Here is a 13447-nt window from a genome sequence, read left to right on the forward strand (position 1 = left end):
ATTTCCTCAACAACACTAACTGACATTAAGGGGTTTACTGTAATAACATACAAATTCAGTTACGGGGAAAAGAAAACTGATCCTTTATGCGGAGCCTTTTTCTCTGCAATGCTAAATAAAGCTAAAACTCATACTTAGCAGCTCAGCCTTTCTTAATATTGTTACGAAAGGCTTGTGTGAGACCATTTTAAAATGAAACACAATACACTGTGTGTGTGTTTTAGAGGAATTCAAAGGCTGAGTAGTAAACAACAAACCAGTAGCTTTTAATTGAGGTCCTCACAGACTAAATGACACAAAAACTGCATTTCCACACTGGTCCAGTCGTGACTCTGTGAGGACCTATTGACCTCTGTCATTTCAGCTGATTGTAAGTCATCTGTGACGTAGTGTTGTCACAGCCGATGCAGAGGATGTGTCAGTAGGCGTTAGCCCAGACTAAGGTGTCCTTCTAAATATACCAAAACTCCACTGACACAATGATGAGTGTGTGTGCGCACACCTCCTCATGTTGTGGATTGCACAGATTTTCCAATTTCCTACCCTGAACACAGTGATTAGTATTCACTGCTGTGTGCTTAACCTTTAAACCCTGAACTTGTAAAGTGTGGATCGGCTGCAGCTTATAGTGCAAGAGCTCTGACTCATCACATTAAAAGAAGTAAAAACCACCAGCACCTCACCTCCCACAGGTCACACAAAAACAACGGAGTTCACGCACCCCAAGCACAAAGACTTACCTTTCTTCTTCTTGGGTTTGCTCTTGGATGGCTTCTTTTTGCTGCGGCTACTGCGGCTGTTGGATCCCTCTGAGATGGAGACACTGTTCATGCTGCCATCCTCAAAGTCGCTGTCCACGTCAGGCTCGTCCTCCTCACTCTGCACGCACACAAAAAAAATTTCCAGTTCCGTCGACAATACCTTCCATGTACTTTGTACGTGCACAGGAAAAGTGAGCGTTAGAAACTAGAAACAGAGGGGAGAAATGGAGCGTACTGATGAGCGTTTCCTTTTGCTGTTGAAGCCTCCCAACTTGATTTTGAGAGGTGCCACTTTCTTGGTCTTGGCATTATTCTTTTTCTCTTGCGGTTTAGGTGCAGGCTTTGACTTCTTGCGGGCGTTGGGACCTGCAAAACAAAGCAGAAAGGAAAAGGTCAGTGGCGCACAGAGCCAAGAAGAATAACAGCGATCACAGAGATTTAGGGAGGAAACTGCCGGCTCAACGGTGGCAGATGCTGTGCTTAACAAGACTTTGCTTTAGCTGCTGAAAATGATTTAACCCTGATGACATTTTCTTATGGGCCACCATACCTTTGCCTTCCTTTGTTTTGGCCTTACGTAGTGGCACGGCAGGAGGCTGCTGCTCTGCCACAACTGGCGGCGCTGCAGCAGCTGGGGCGACCTCTGCCACCATGGTGTCGATGGCTGCAGGTACATTGGCGGTAGCCAGAGCGGCATTGGCAGCCGCGGCTCCCCTCAGTGGGTTGTTTGTGCTGAACTCACGCCACTTGGCTCCAAGAACCATCATCATCTTGGACACAGCAATCTTGGGGTTCTTGGCTGCAATAAGGGGTCTGGAGAAGGGATCAACATTTTTAGATGTTGAGATGCCTGAGATGGGTTTTCAAACCAGTTATTTGGAAGTCACCCCACTGCATGTTTTAGCTCAACCTGACCAATATTAAAAGAGCATTACACCACCAAGAGAACATTTCTATTTCTTTAGAACCTGTGAACAGTTCCTGATATGATCTCGGCGTTGTCTGAGTTAAAATGTTTACCTCACAAACTGGCTGAAGGCCTTGTAGTTGGTGAGAGAGCGGTAGTCTTCCTCAGTGAAAATGTGGTCGATGTCCTCCATCCCCCAATCATCCAGCAGCTGAGATGACGACTTTGGCTCCTGTAGGAATCAACACGGTAATAGGTGACAACAAAATCAGTTCCAGCAGAAAAGCCTTTATTTGCAAAGCTGTTCTGTCACAATGTTATGTGACAAATGTGTGTCATCACGACAAACAGGTTTTATGCAAGAAGCTCCGATCATCACAGCATTGGCTGATCACGCACAATCTTGAGTGACCAACATGCTGGACCAGCTGTGACTGCACTCTTCAAAGAATTATTGCTTGTGCCTCACAAAGGGCTAACCTTTTAAATCTGCACAACAGCTAGAGCCTCTCATTGAAGGGTTTAAAGCATTAAGTCTTCCTGCAATATGCAGTTAATGGCACAAGAGACTGTGGCACAATAGACATTCCACAATAAGGGAGTTTAATTTGAAACAAGTGATTTTTCTTTTTTTAATCATTTCACTGACTCTACCAGATGACATTTGCAGGGATACGTGGCCAAACAATCTGTAAAATCAGAGAGCAATTAAAGGCCACAAAAGCTGAACGTTACCATTATTTCCATAATTATAGTGCTAATATGGTTGATCTGTTAGTTTATCAACAACAGTTTAACAGCAGTTAAAAAAAGAAGGATCGAAGAAAAGAGAAACTCTACAGTAAGCAATTCTCTCACTTTTATGTCATTGATAATAAGTGCTAGTATGTTAAAATCAACATTTTTTTTTAAATCAATATATACAAACATTTCTTTATCCTAAACAATGAATTTGAAATCTATATACACACACTTCTTAAAAAAGAAAGCATGATTAGTTACATTACTACAACATTCTCTAACCATCACATCTGATTGTGGGTGAATCACATCAAAGCCATAAAAGACACAAATGTGGATTTAATTATTCTGTCAATTATTTTCTTTATCGGTTGATTGGTCTATAAAAAGGTTTTTGTATGTTTTTTTAAACAATCATGAGCCCAGTTTAACATCAAACTGCATGTTTCATGTGACTGTTTATTTTTACATAAGAAAAAAACAAAACAAAATCTTTACAACTGATGCTTAAAAAAAATGATTTGAACTTTTAATCAAAACCAATGGCTACAAACCATCTTCCTTTCTTACCCACCAACCTTCCATTAAAGCTGCTTCCCCCATTTCTTTGCCTTACAGGGCGCGCAGGCTCAATTAAGGGCAGCTCTGCCAGTGAATCAAAATGTGTTTATCTTACCAAAAAGTAAAAAAGGGTCAAGAGCGCAGTGCGGCACTAGGCAGGGTTGCCATGGTAATAGCATACTGTATATGCCTCACACACCCACCCCACCCTTAGCATAAGTGTCATTAACTACAAGGCCTCCTATTGGTCACTGGGCTCGGAGTCCACCACCAGATGCAGCCCTTTGTTTAACCAGCTCTCATATCCCTCATATCTGTGTTTGTCAAACCGTGACCCGTTCCATTATTACTGGACAGTCAATAGGTGCTGATCACAGAGCAGAGAAAGGCTTGTTATTGTCCAACAAGAGCGCCTTTAGAAACTGCACCACTGAAGCTGCTTCACCTTTTAACCTAGAGAGCTACACTCAAGCCAACCCCTTCTCACAGCACCAATAACCACAGATTTGAATAGAATATATATTTCAGCATTGTTCCCTTTGGCCGCAACAGCTCAACTGTTGAAGTAAACAAATGCAGCTTCAAATGAAACCTGCACTTAAATGTAATTTCCACACAGCAATGAGGCAACACACACTAACTTACTTGCAGGTGTGATGTTGTGATTGAGAGACCAAGATGATCACACTTCAATAGTATAGTATGCTAACTGATGATTTTCAGACCCGAACCATCTAGTTTAGTACTACACCAGAACCTCCAAAATTGTACAACGATCAGGAAAATGTAGTTATATTAAAAATACAGAACTTGCACATGATTTAATGAAGTAAGGAAGTGTAATTTTGAAATGGTATTAGTTATAATAACCATATAGGCAGTAAAACCCATAATGAACCGTCTCCACCAGTTGTGCTGTGGACCGCTGCTGTTGCCCAAGAATTGGAGGCACATCAGCCAGACATTTCTTTGTTCCAAAACACTTGGTTGAGAAATTGTTGAGAAAATAATCTCCCATATGATCTAAACGGCAATAATTCCGCTAGGGACGTTGCATTTACGCAACTGTCTCTTTTTTTCAGACCGCTGTAAAAGTTATGGCTAGTCGCACAGACGAACAAGCTATTTCAGGCTGCAGACATCAGTCGTGAACAGAATAAGTCATTGTTGGCATTAGCATTTGGATGAGAATTACTGAAATTATTCCAAGTGTAGAAAATGACTAAAGTTATCATTTGACAGTTTTGTTCAACATTATCAGAACCAAACCTGTGCAGTAATCTGAAACAAAACTCTTTTTTTTTTTATTCTGTGGATTTCTAAACTTTCTTTCAACTGTACCCTTCCGTGTTTACATTTAAAATTTGAAGCCACTTGATGTGGTGTGTGCTCCATTTTCACTCAGTAAAATGGTTCATACTCTTCCTCTCCTTCATCATGTCCGTAATTGTACACTTGCACTGACATCTACCAGCCATTGCTGGCCATTTCAGGAACCTGTCTGTGGAACTAATCAATACTTCAGCCGCTAGTTAGCCTGATCCTGTTGTAATGCAGCATTAGGATTAAATTCCCATTTTAAATGTATTCAAAGACGATACCTACAATTGGTTACACTGTGTAGTTGATTATATCCTAAATGCTGTGTCATCATTACCTCCCATCTTATTCTTTGTCCTACTTATAACCAAAACTTTTTAGATATAAAATCACCAAAGCCTGCATTAAATCTCCCCAACACACTACTTTATCTGTGTGGTTTTGCTTACCGAGTTGTCATCATCGTCATCGTCCTCATCTTCCTCTGGCTCTGGCTCTTTCTTCTTGGAGGCACTCCGATCGGCCCCGGCACCGCTCCTCTTCTTTTCTTTGCCACTGCTGGCTCTCTTCTTCTTCTTGCGCCCTGGAGTGTAGTCGCTGCCCTCACTGTCAGAGCGATGGCCGAGGCCCCCATCTTCAACCTCTTCCACCCCACTCACATCCATAGGCTCTGGGGAGCTGATGGGCAGCTCCTGGAAGGAGGCCAGGACAGGCAGAAGTCATCAAAATAAGGTTAAAACAATAAAACAGGACAGGGAAAGTGATTTTGATTTAATCATCCTTAAAATAATACTAAAAGTGACAGCCACTTTAAAATCTAACAATATAATGACAACCTTTTTACAATTTCTATTAAATGTAAAAGCAGGTGTATAATACATAGAAAAAAAAATACATTTTGCATAACAGAGGGAGAAGGAAAAAAAAGGATCCAACAAACAAGTATATTTGACAGATAAAAAAAAAAAAGAGAGACTCAGCATTTTTTTCACCATGCAGAGCATTAACTGTTTAAGTGCCTTGTCTATATGACATAATTATCAAACCCCGTTCACAGTAAGGCTTTTTACTGCATGTGAACCTATTTTCAAAATATGTGGAAGCTGTAATAATTTGTTCCTTGTTTGCATTTAGCGCAGCATCTGGCCTGGACATGGGAATAAAGATAAGCATTATGGAAGATTGCTCCTACTTTCTGGGATGTGGCTACATCACTCATTACTCGGCATCTTTACCTCTCTGCGCGATCTCCTCTTGCTGCCCTTGCTCTCTCTGCTCTTCTTGGCCTTTTTCTTCTTCTTTACCTTTGGAGTCTCATTCTCCGAGACCTCCTCTTCCTCATCATCTGCAAATCAGGCCAGAGGAGACAATTCATGGTCACACTGCACAGAGGAGCAACTGTGTTTCGGTGCATCTGAACCGTGTGACAACATTAATGAGGACAGAGTGGTGAGGATAGCATGGACATCAGCAGACACTTGCATATCCTGCTGGAACCAAAATGCCAGCCAAAAAACCGGTGTAGTTGGGTCATCATTTGTTTCCCTCAACACTTACTTTCATAGTGCAGAGACCAGTTTTATTTTCTTAACACATGCCAGGGAACAAAGTTTCCACTTGAGCCGGATAATTTTACTCATGTTGAGCTGTAACCACACTCACCTGGTGTCAAAAGGTATAAACGAACTTTTGATTAAGTGGCGGGGGGGGGGAAAAAATGGCATTCAGCAATGGTAAAAAGATAACCTGGTGGTTTAGCTTACTAGCCTACATCAGTTCAGTATTATTGTCTTATTGGCTCCCAAGTGAAGTTGTACAGCACTCAGAGTCCATTAATGCAATTGATTTGGGGCAAAAAGTAAATGGCAAGCTGCCAGGAAGATGCACCTGGTCAGGAATAAGCTTTAATGTGATGAGCTCTTTAGGTCATAAAAGGACATAGAGCTCTGTCTGTGAGTGTGTGTGACCCACAACAATAAATGCAGATGAAATTTGTTTTTGTTTTTACCTAATATATATATATATATATAATTGTTACAAAAAGAGCTTACATTAGAGTTCCTTGTAAACACTGAGCATTTTAGAATAGAATAGAAACTGTATTGTCATTCTACTTAAGGATGCAGCATTTTGTACTGCTGGAAGAGGCTCTTGATCCACACGCTTACAGTTGGGTGAAATTATCTAAGCTTTTATTTGGTTTTTGGGAAAATGTCAAATTTACAGGTTGAGACCTGTAAATTTGACACTTATTCCGCAAATTAAAATCGCAAAAAGCAGGTATAAGGCACTGGCCTTTGAACTGCAGGCTCTGAGACACGGGTGTGAGCGCACAGGTTGCATTTGCAAAAAAGGTGCAACTAACTGTGGCTGACGTTTCTCGGGCTTTATCTGAGCTTGAATCCCCCCAAACTGCTTAATTGCAAACGCATACGTCTGTGTCAGTCTCGCGCGTCATGGTTATCCCGAAGATGAGCTCACTTATCTACATGATGTGCCACATGTCAGTGCTGATACAGGGTTTCTGCAGGGCGCAGTTAGGAAATGCACTGATTTCGGCTTCCTCGGGAAGCAGCATGTGCAGAAAGGTACTGTATTAACACGTCTCACAGTTAATCAAGCAGCTCGGAAACATTTGCTGTCTCGCTGCAGCAGGCGCCAGTTTGCCATCTTTTACGCATTGAGTTGAGCGACAGCGGGTTCAAATCCTGTCGCCCCAGACATTTGATGTCAATGTGCAATTCACTTGCGGGTGTGATATAAAATCAGTTATTCCTCGGGTAATTTAGAAAAAGTTAGTTTAATTTTTAATATCGACTTGAGCCTTTGGAGCCAGATCCCCACCCCGCGCATACTTGACTGAATTTAGCAAAATGTAAACAATGCAATCTTCGGTTCCTTCCAAGCCTGTGAAAACTACTATTTATTTAGGAGTATAAACCTGTTAAGTTATACATTAGTTACGATGTAGTAACTTAAAGAGTTTATTTCACTTTCCCCAACAAACTCACACCGGCCACGAGGAGGGGAAAGCTACAGAACGTCATTCGGCAGCTTCCAAGCTAACTGGCTGCCTCCATCTTGTCATCGACACGTAAAAAAAAAAAAAAAAAAAAAATACCGGTAGCTGGCTAACACTAGGCCCCGGGAACATGCCGGTTAGTCGGCGTGACTTCACGACAGCGCAACCCACAGTCACGCTGCCGTTTGGTTGTGGTAAAACAGCGATTCTTTGTATTTGTATTCTGGGGAGCAGGGAGGAGAGCGAGTTTGCTAATGATGCTAACGTTACCCGGTAGTTAGCACCACTCACTAGCTAGCAGCGGGCGCATTGCTAACTAAACATGATTGATATGAATGTCAAAAACATCTGCTCATGCTAGCTTCCAATTAGCACTCTCAGCTAACAAATGAGCCTTGTCTTACCGTGCATTAACCGGTCCTCGGGGGCTCCGTAATCATCTCTGTCATCCTCGCTTCCAGACATAGCGGACGACAGAAAACTTTCTATTTAGTTAGCTAACAGTTTAGCTAACTAAATAAAGTTATGGGTTTATGAGATAATCCAGATTTCTGACCCAGTCTCCAGTCTGTCCAGGTCGAAGTGTGTGTTGTGTAGTTCGGAGAGGGCAGCCGGCCAGGGAAATAAGAAGACAAAAAAAAAAAAAGAAAACGGAAGTGAATATGATAAGCATTCGCAAACAACAGCCGGTAAAACACTGAGCAGCATAAACATTCGCCGCATGGGCTCCTTCTTTATAGTTTGGAGCATAAATCGAACTTTCTCCGGATTTCAGGCTGGGCAGCAGACAAAGATTAGCGCCCTCACTCACTCCATCTCTGCGTTCAGATGACATGCCATCTTGCCACTATCGTTAGTTTCCGTCCCATTAGCATGCGTGCTAGCCGGGCTTGACCGGCGGCCAGGTTCAGATTTGAGAGGAGAACCGAGCCGCGAACACGCTCACAATAAGCAGCTGACCATAAAACCTCTGCGTTCGACAGCACCGGCATCTGAGGCCATCTCGCCCGGACTCAAGTAAATTCACAAACAATCAAAAGCAAAAACTGACATACTCACAACTTGATTCCACACAGCTTCCCAAAACACAGTAACTCCGGGTTCAGTTTTTGTAGCAATCAATACTTGGAAGCTGTTTTTTGTTAAGGTAACGGGTTACATACAATTTAAATATATTTCCGTGTTTTTGTGGCAGCGTGTGCGCACGACGACGTCTCCTCTTTCTCTCCCTCGCACACTACACACACCCCGCGCGCGCGTGCACACACACACACAAAGAGATCAGGGGGCAGGCATCCCATAATACCCCCCCTCCACATACACACACTTCAGTCACCCCTCCCCCACTCTGCATAGTTACCTTGCAACGTGCAGACCATAATAGTCAACTCACCCCCTCCCTCTTCTACAGTCTCTTCCCCATTCCTCCATGCATGCACCCCCCCCCCCCCCCCCCAACACACACACACACCTCCACCCCCTCACTTAGCAACCAGGGTTACCATGGGGACGCTCACCCCCCCCCCCCCTCCCAGCCCCACGCGGCATCCCATAATAGTAATGAGCGTAGTCACTGACATCCCACAATAAGCATAACTCCAAAAAGAGAGAGCTAGGAGAAAGGAGGGGGGGGGGGGGGGGGAGGAAAAGCGTCACATGGCAACTGTGTGTGCCACATGACTGCTTGAGTGTGCACGTTTGCATGTATGCGAACGCCGTACTGTATATGAGCCTGGCTTCTAAAGGCCGTGCACAGGATGGTGGTGCAGTGCACAGGTGAAAGACACCTTTATACAGCACCCAAAAAGTGGGGTGACCCAAGTGCACCCCCCCCCCCCCCTCCCCCCTTACCCCCATTAGGAGCTGAAATGTACAGCTTCTTTATGGAAAGGAAAAACCCTTAACTGCAAACTCTGCAGCAGCATCTTTGTGGCAGGCTGACAATTGTTTTAAAAAAAAAACAAAAAAAGTGTTGCAAGCAGTTTGGAGCCAGGTTAAAAAAATCATGCACGGCCCACCGGGGGTGGTGGTGGTGGTGGTGGGTGGTCGGTCACAGATAGGGTGTCACAGGGGTCAAACCGTAGTCAGAACTTTCAAATCTGCAGCCGCTCAAAACCGGGGAGCCCAGACGTTCAAGAGCCGAGCCAGCAGCTGAGTTAAGCTGCCGGCACACACACACACACACGCTCAGATACACACACTGGCTGCTCCACAGGCTGCTCGGAAATGCACTGCAGTCAATGGTGGGAAAAACGTCTGGGTCCTAGACAGCTTTTTTCCCACCATTGACTGTGTGTATAACATTTAGAGTGTGGGGTGAAAGGCAGAGCCGTTTGCTCTGCGTGTGGCAGGGATGCTCGTGAGCCATGTTTTAGGACACGGGCGGTCGGCGGGCACGCGCTCGGCCAACGGGGAGTTCGGTTCCTGGGGCCCGTGAAGCGTCGGAGAGAGTTATGCGTTGTTAGTGTAGCACCACAGGACAAATCTGCGTGAGCTGGTGGCGCTCGGGTCGCCGGCAGATGTGCACAACGGAGCTGGAGCAGCTGCTCCATCAGTTGTAATGCGACACGTGGTCAAAAGTATTTGGACGCTTTACCACTCAATGCGCAGACCCTGGTCCAAAATACAATTGAATTCACAATTTAAATACAATTTAATAAAATAATATTTGAGTGACTCGGGGGACATATGACTATCATGTCACGCTCATGACTATTTTTAATATGTATTTTCTACCCAGCCCAAGGTCTTCAAGTATCTTCCATTTATAACAGTCCAAACTCCAATCATATTCAGTTTATTATCATAAACACTCCAAAGTAGGACGACTTGCACGTTTGACCAGCTAAAGTTGGAATTTCTCAACACATTTCCTCCTTATAAATGACTTCAAAATAATAATCAGTTATCAGACTTGATTACTCTACAAATTATTGCAGCTCTATTACAACACACGTGGCCTTTTAGGGCCGAAGTTACTTTCTGCTGGCTTATCGTCAGAAGTAGGACACTTGGCACATTTAAACTAAAACGTAAAAAATGCGCCGCTCTGACTTGTAGCTCTGGACGTAGACAAGGCCGAACGTTAGTCATCGCGCCTGAGTGGCCCTTGAACTCATAAATAGACCATTTGAATAGACGGAGCCTTTATCATCTATCATAAGGCCTTTTTTATACGCGCTATGTTTGGGTTTATGCATGTACCAGATAATTAGCCTGCAGACCCCCCTGCACACTGGGTTGCAATAGTGTGACGTGGGATTTATCAGTCACAAGGTGAACTGGAAATACACTATAGTGCACATGTCGCTGGGTCGCGGCTTTTTGTTCTGTGGGGAGCGACGGGGTGTAAGCAGTGTTCCGCGGAAATAAATGTGCACAGACTGCTTGTCCTCACGGAGCGGTCGCTGGTCGTAGTAAAGCTCGGCGCTGGCTGCCGGGCAGTAAGGCCTGGCTTCGCAGATGAGAAACCCAGTTCGCCCTCGGGGGGTTTTGCACGCTGTTGCGATCGAGTTCTTCTGCACAGAAAACTGTTCATTTACAGGGATGCATCAGTGCACAGAGCACCATCATGTGACAACAGGAAGCAGCTATTCTGAGACAGGTGCCGTGAAGGTAGGAGATGTTACTGTTTGACGCAGCATTCAGGTGGACAAGTGATGTCCACGTTCTTTTGACCATCTGGGATAGACAGGAGAATACCAGGGTTGGAGAGATACGTTCATAAGTTGGCAGAATGCTCCTGAGGAGAGTGCACGGTATCCACTCATTGTTATTGATGACTTCTTATTAACTGGCGTTTTCCGGACACTTCACTGCAGAGCGAGGTGAAGGATTAATCACCACGTTGAAATAATCACAGTCATTGTGCCGTTTCCCCCCCTCGTCACGACTGGAAATGTAGCACCCTGGCCTCGCCGATTTATGCCTCTACTGTCAAATTATTCATGTGCTGGCATATTGTTAAAGCAGCCGGACCCTTTGGCTTTTAACCCCGTTCATGGTGTCGCTCAGCTCTTCTTTGTGGATACAGCTACAGCCCAACACACACTTACAGTGGATCTTACTCAGCACACGTTCGTTTTGACTCTTTGTCTTCTGGCCTTTTCTTTTGTCCCACCGCAGAGAGAACCCCCCCCCCCCCCCCTGCGCTCTGCTCCTCTCATGCCAGCTGACATAAAGAGCGGCTTAAAAGAATAACTTCTCTGTCTCTCCATGTCTTTCTCATTTCCCCCCCCCCGCTCCCTTGGTTTGCATCTCTCCCCCCTCCCCCACACGTCTACATTGCTTGACTTTGGACACAGTGCTCATGTGTGCATGTTTGGGGAGGTGTAGGATGGTGTTGGTGGGGTAGGGGGGGTGGGGGGGTGGGGGGGGGGTTACATCCCATAATCACCAATCAGAACGATAGTGGGGGCAGTTGTCATAGAAACCTCGTGCACGGCTCATGACGCCCCTCCCACCCCCCTCCACACTTGCTGAACAGCATATCACATAATGAAAATAATATCATTTCTGAGTCAAAAAGGAAAAAGGAGGGGGTGTTGGGAAGGGAGATGGGGGGTGGGGGGGAGACTACAGACCATAATAGTGCTACTGTGCTGTTGGTTGCCATGGAGATGTTGGTGGTGGCGGTGGAGGGAGGAGGGTTACAGCCTGGGTCAGATTACAGTGTAAGTTAAAATACATACCATAATATTTCTTGTAGCCCCCCCCCCCCCCCCCCCCCCCCCCCCCCCCCCACCCACCCCCCACACACACACACACACAGTCTACGTTCCACCTTTCCCGGCCTGCACTTTGAAGCTGCTCCAGAGAACAAAGTGCAAATGGATTTGATCAGACCCAACATGTCTGCCACATGAGATAACACACGGCGGCAGCGGAGGTAAAACAAAGAAAACAGAATAAATTAGATCAGGGCGTCGTGCTTGTCCACATGTCCCAGATGCACCAGATGCTGGGTGATGTTGCAGAGTTAAAATCTGCACCCTGACCTTTTTATCCACTGTCATGTTTCCTGTGTTATTCCACATTGAGAGTTGTGCAAATAACTAATAATACATCTAGCGACAGAAAGATAATAACGAGGATTTTGTTAATTGGATGGCTGAACAGTTTGTGCGGGTTTCAGCTATTTTATTTTCTTCTTCTACATCTTCCACTGTTTCAGCCACTTTTTATGCGAGCTTGCAAGTGCAAGTCTATATTGCTACCAGAATCCAACCAGGTATTGTTAGGTCCTGAATGCTTCCAAATCAGTGATGACCTACACGCTGCACTGTCCCTGAACGCCTCCCACGTGGAGCACCAGCACAGACTGGCTGCTCTCACTACTGTACATCTTCCCAATGTAGACACGATGTTCAATTCTCAGTGTTAAGCCTGTGCACAAAGACAAATCATAGGTCCCTTTAGGATGAGAAGACATGTCCAGGGAAAGGGGGACATTTTTACTGCCTTCCCCCTGCTCTCTACAGCCCATCCAGGGTGGGATCATTGCCCCAGTTTGCTGTCTTACTGTTCCATATAAAAGTAGTGAACCTGGCAGCAGGTAATATTGTTGCATTAGTGCTGGCTCACGGTAAGAATAGAGGCAGTTTTATTTCTGAGACCAGTAACCTCCTGGGACACTTTTCCTCAAACGCTGGCGAAGAAGCAGCATCTACAACCTGATTTAGACTCAAAGCCGCTGTGCAAAATGGTCACCTTTTGATTCCTGCAAGCAACGTATTCGTGTGATTAGATGAGCAGGTTGAAGTGCAAGCATGAAGAGTCGCAAGGGGAGGTGCGATGGGAATTAGTTATGCGGGTATTTGATCATAAAACCAAAGTGAATGTCGATGTCAGTGTCACTAGTTTAATAAATTATGGAGATGGCTGCACATTTTCAGTCTTTCTGGTCGCTCAGGCTTCTCCGTAAGAGCTTCTGAAACCTGGAACATGTTACCAAACATCATCAGACAGAGCTCGGCCTTGGAACAATCTCCCTTCTCCTCCTTTTTTTAATTTTCGATGTTAATATTGGGGTTTGTGTGAAGTTTAAATCCTTTTCCCCAGAGACAATATCCAATTGTGGGTTTTCAGAAACTCAGAGAAAGAGTTTGGGATGGGTTTGCAAAGAGTTTGACGATT

At 44.8% G+C, this 13447-nt stretch overlaps 1 protein-coding gene across 2 annotated transcripts in view; it reads right to left on the reverse strand.

Annotated features, from left to right (window-relative positions):
• The window catches only part of LOC137139596 (chromodomain-helicase-DNA-binding protein 4-like), a 24962-nt gene extending 16377 nt beyond the window's left edge, over positions 1–8585 (reverse strand). The window contains exons 1-8 of one of the 2 annotated variants that reach the window (XM_067527098.1): positions 8372–8585; positions 7717–7880; positions 5526–5635; positions 4740–4982; positions 1782–1900; positions 1312–1574; positions 997–1127; positions 741–879 (exon numbers count right to left, since the gene is read on the reverse strand). In XM_067527098.1, the coding sequence (XP_067383199.1) occupies positions 741–879; positions 997–1127; positions 1312–1574; positions 1782–1900; positions 4740–4982; positions 5526–5635; positions 7717–7777 (1066 nt within the window). In that variant the 5' untranslated portion in view covers positions 7778–7880; positions 8372–8585. The remainder of the gene's footprint in view (positions 1–740; positions 880–996; positions 1128–1311; positions 1575–1781; positions 1901–4739; positions 4983–5525; positions 5636–7716; positions 7881–8371) is intronic. The other variant, XM_067527187.1, reaches the window with a different exon arrangement.
• Positions 8586–13447: the final 4862 nt, after the last annotated feature.

The sequence above is a fragment of the Channa argus genome, chromosome 1 (genome assembly GCF_033026475.1).
Source record: "Channa argus isolate prfri chromosome 1, Channa argus male v1.0, whole genome shotgun sequence".
NCBI classification, from domain to species: Eukaryota; Metazoa; Chordata; class Actinopteri; order Anabantiformes; family Channidae; genus Channa; species Channa argus.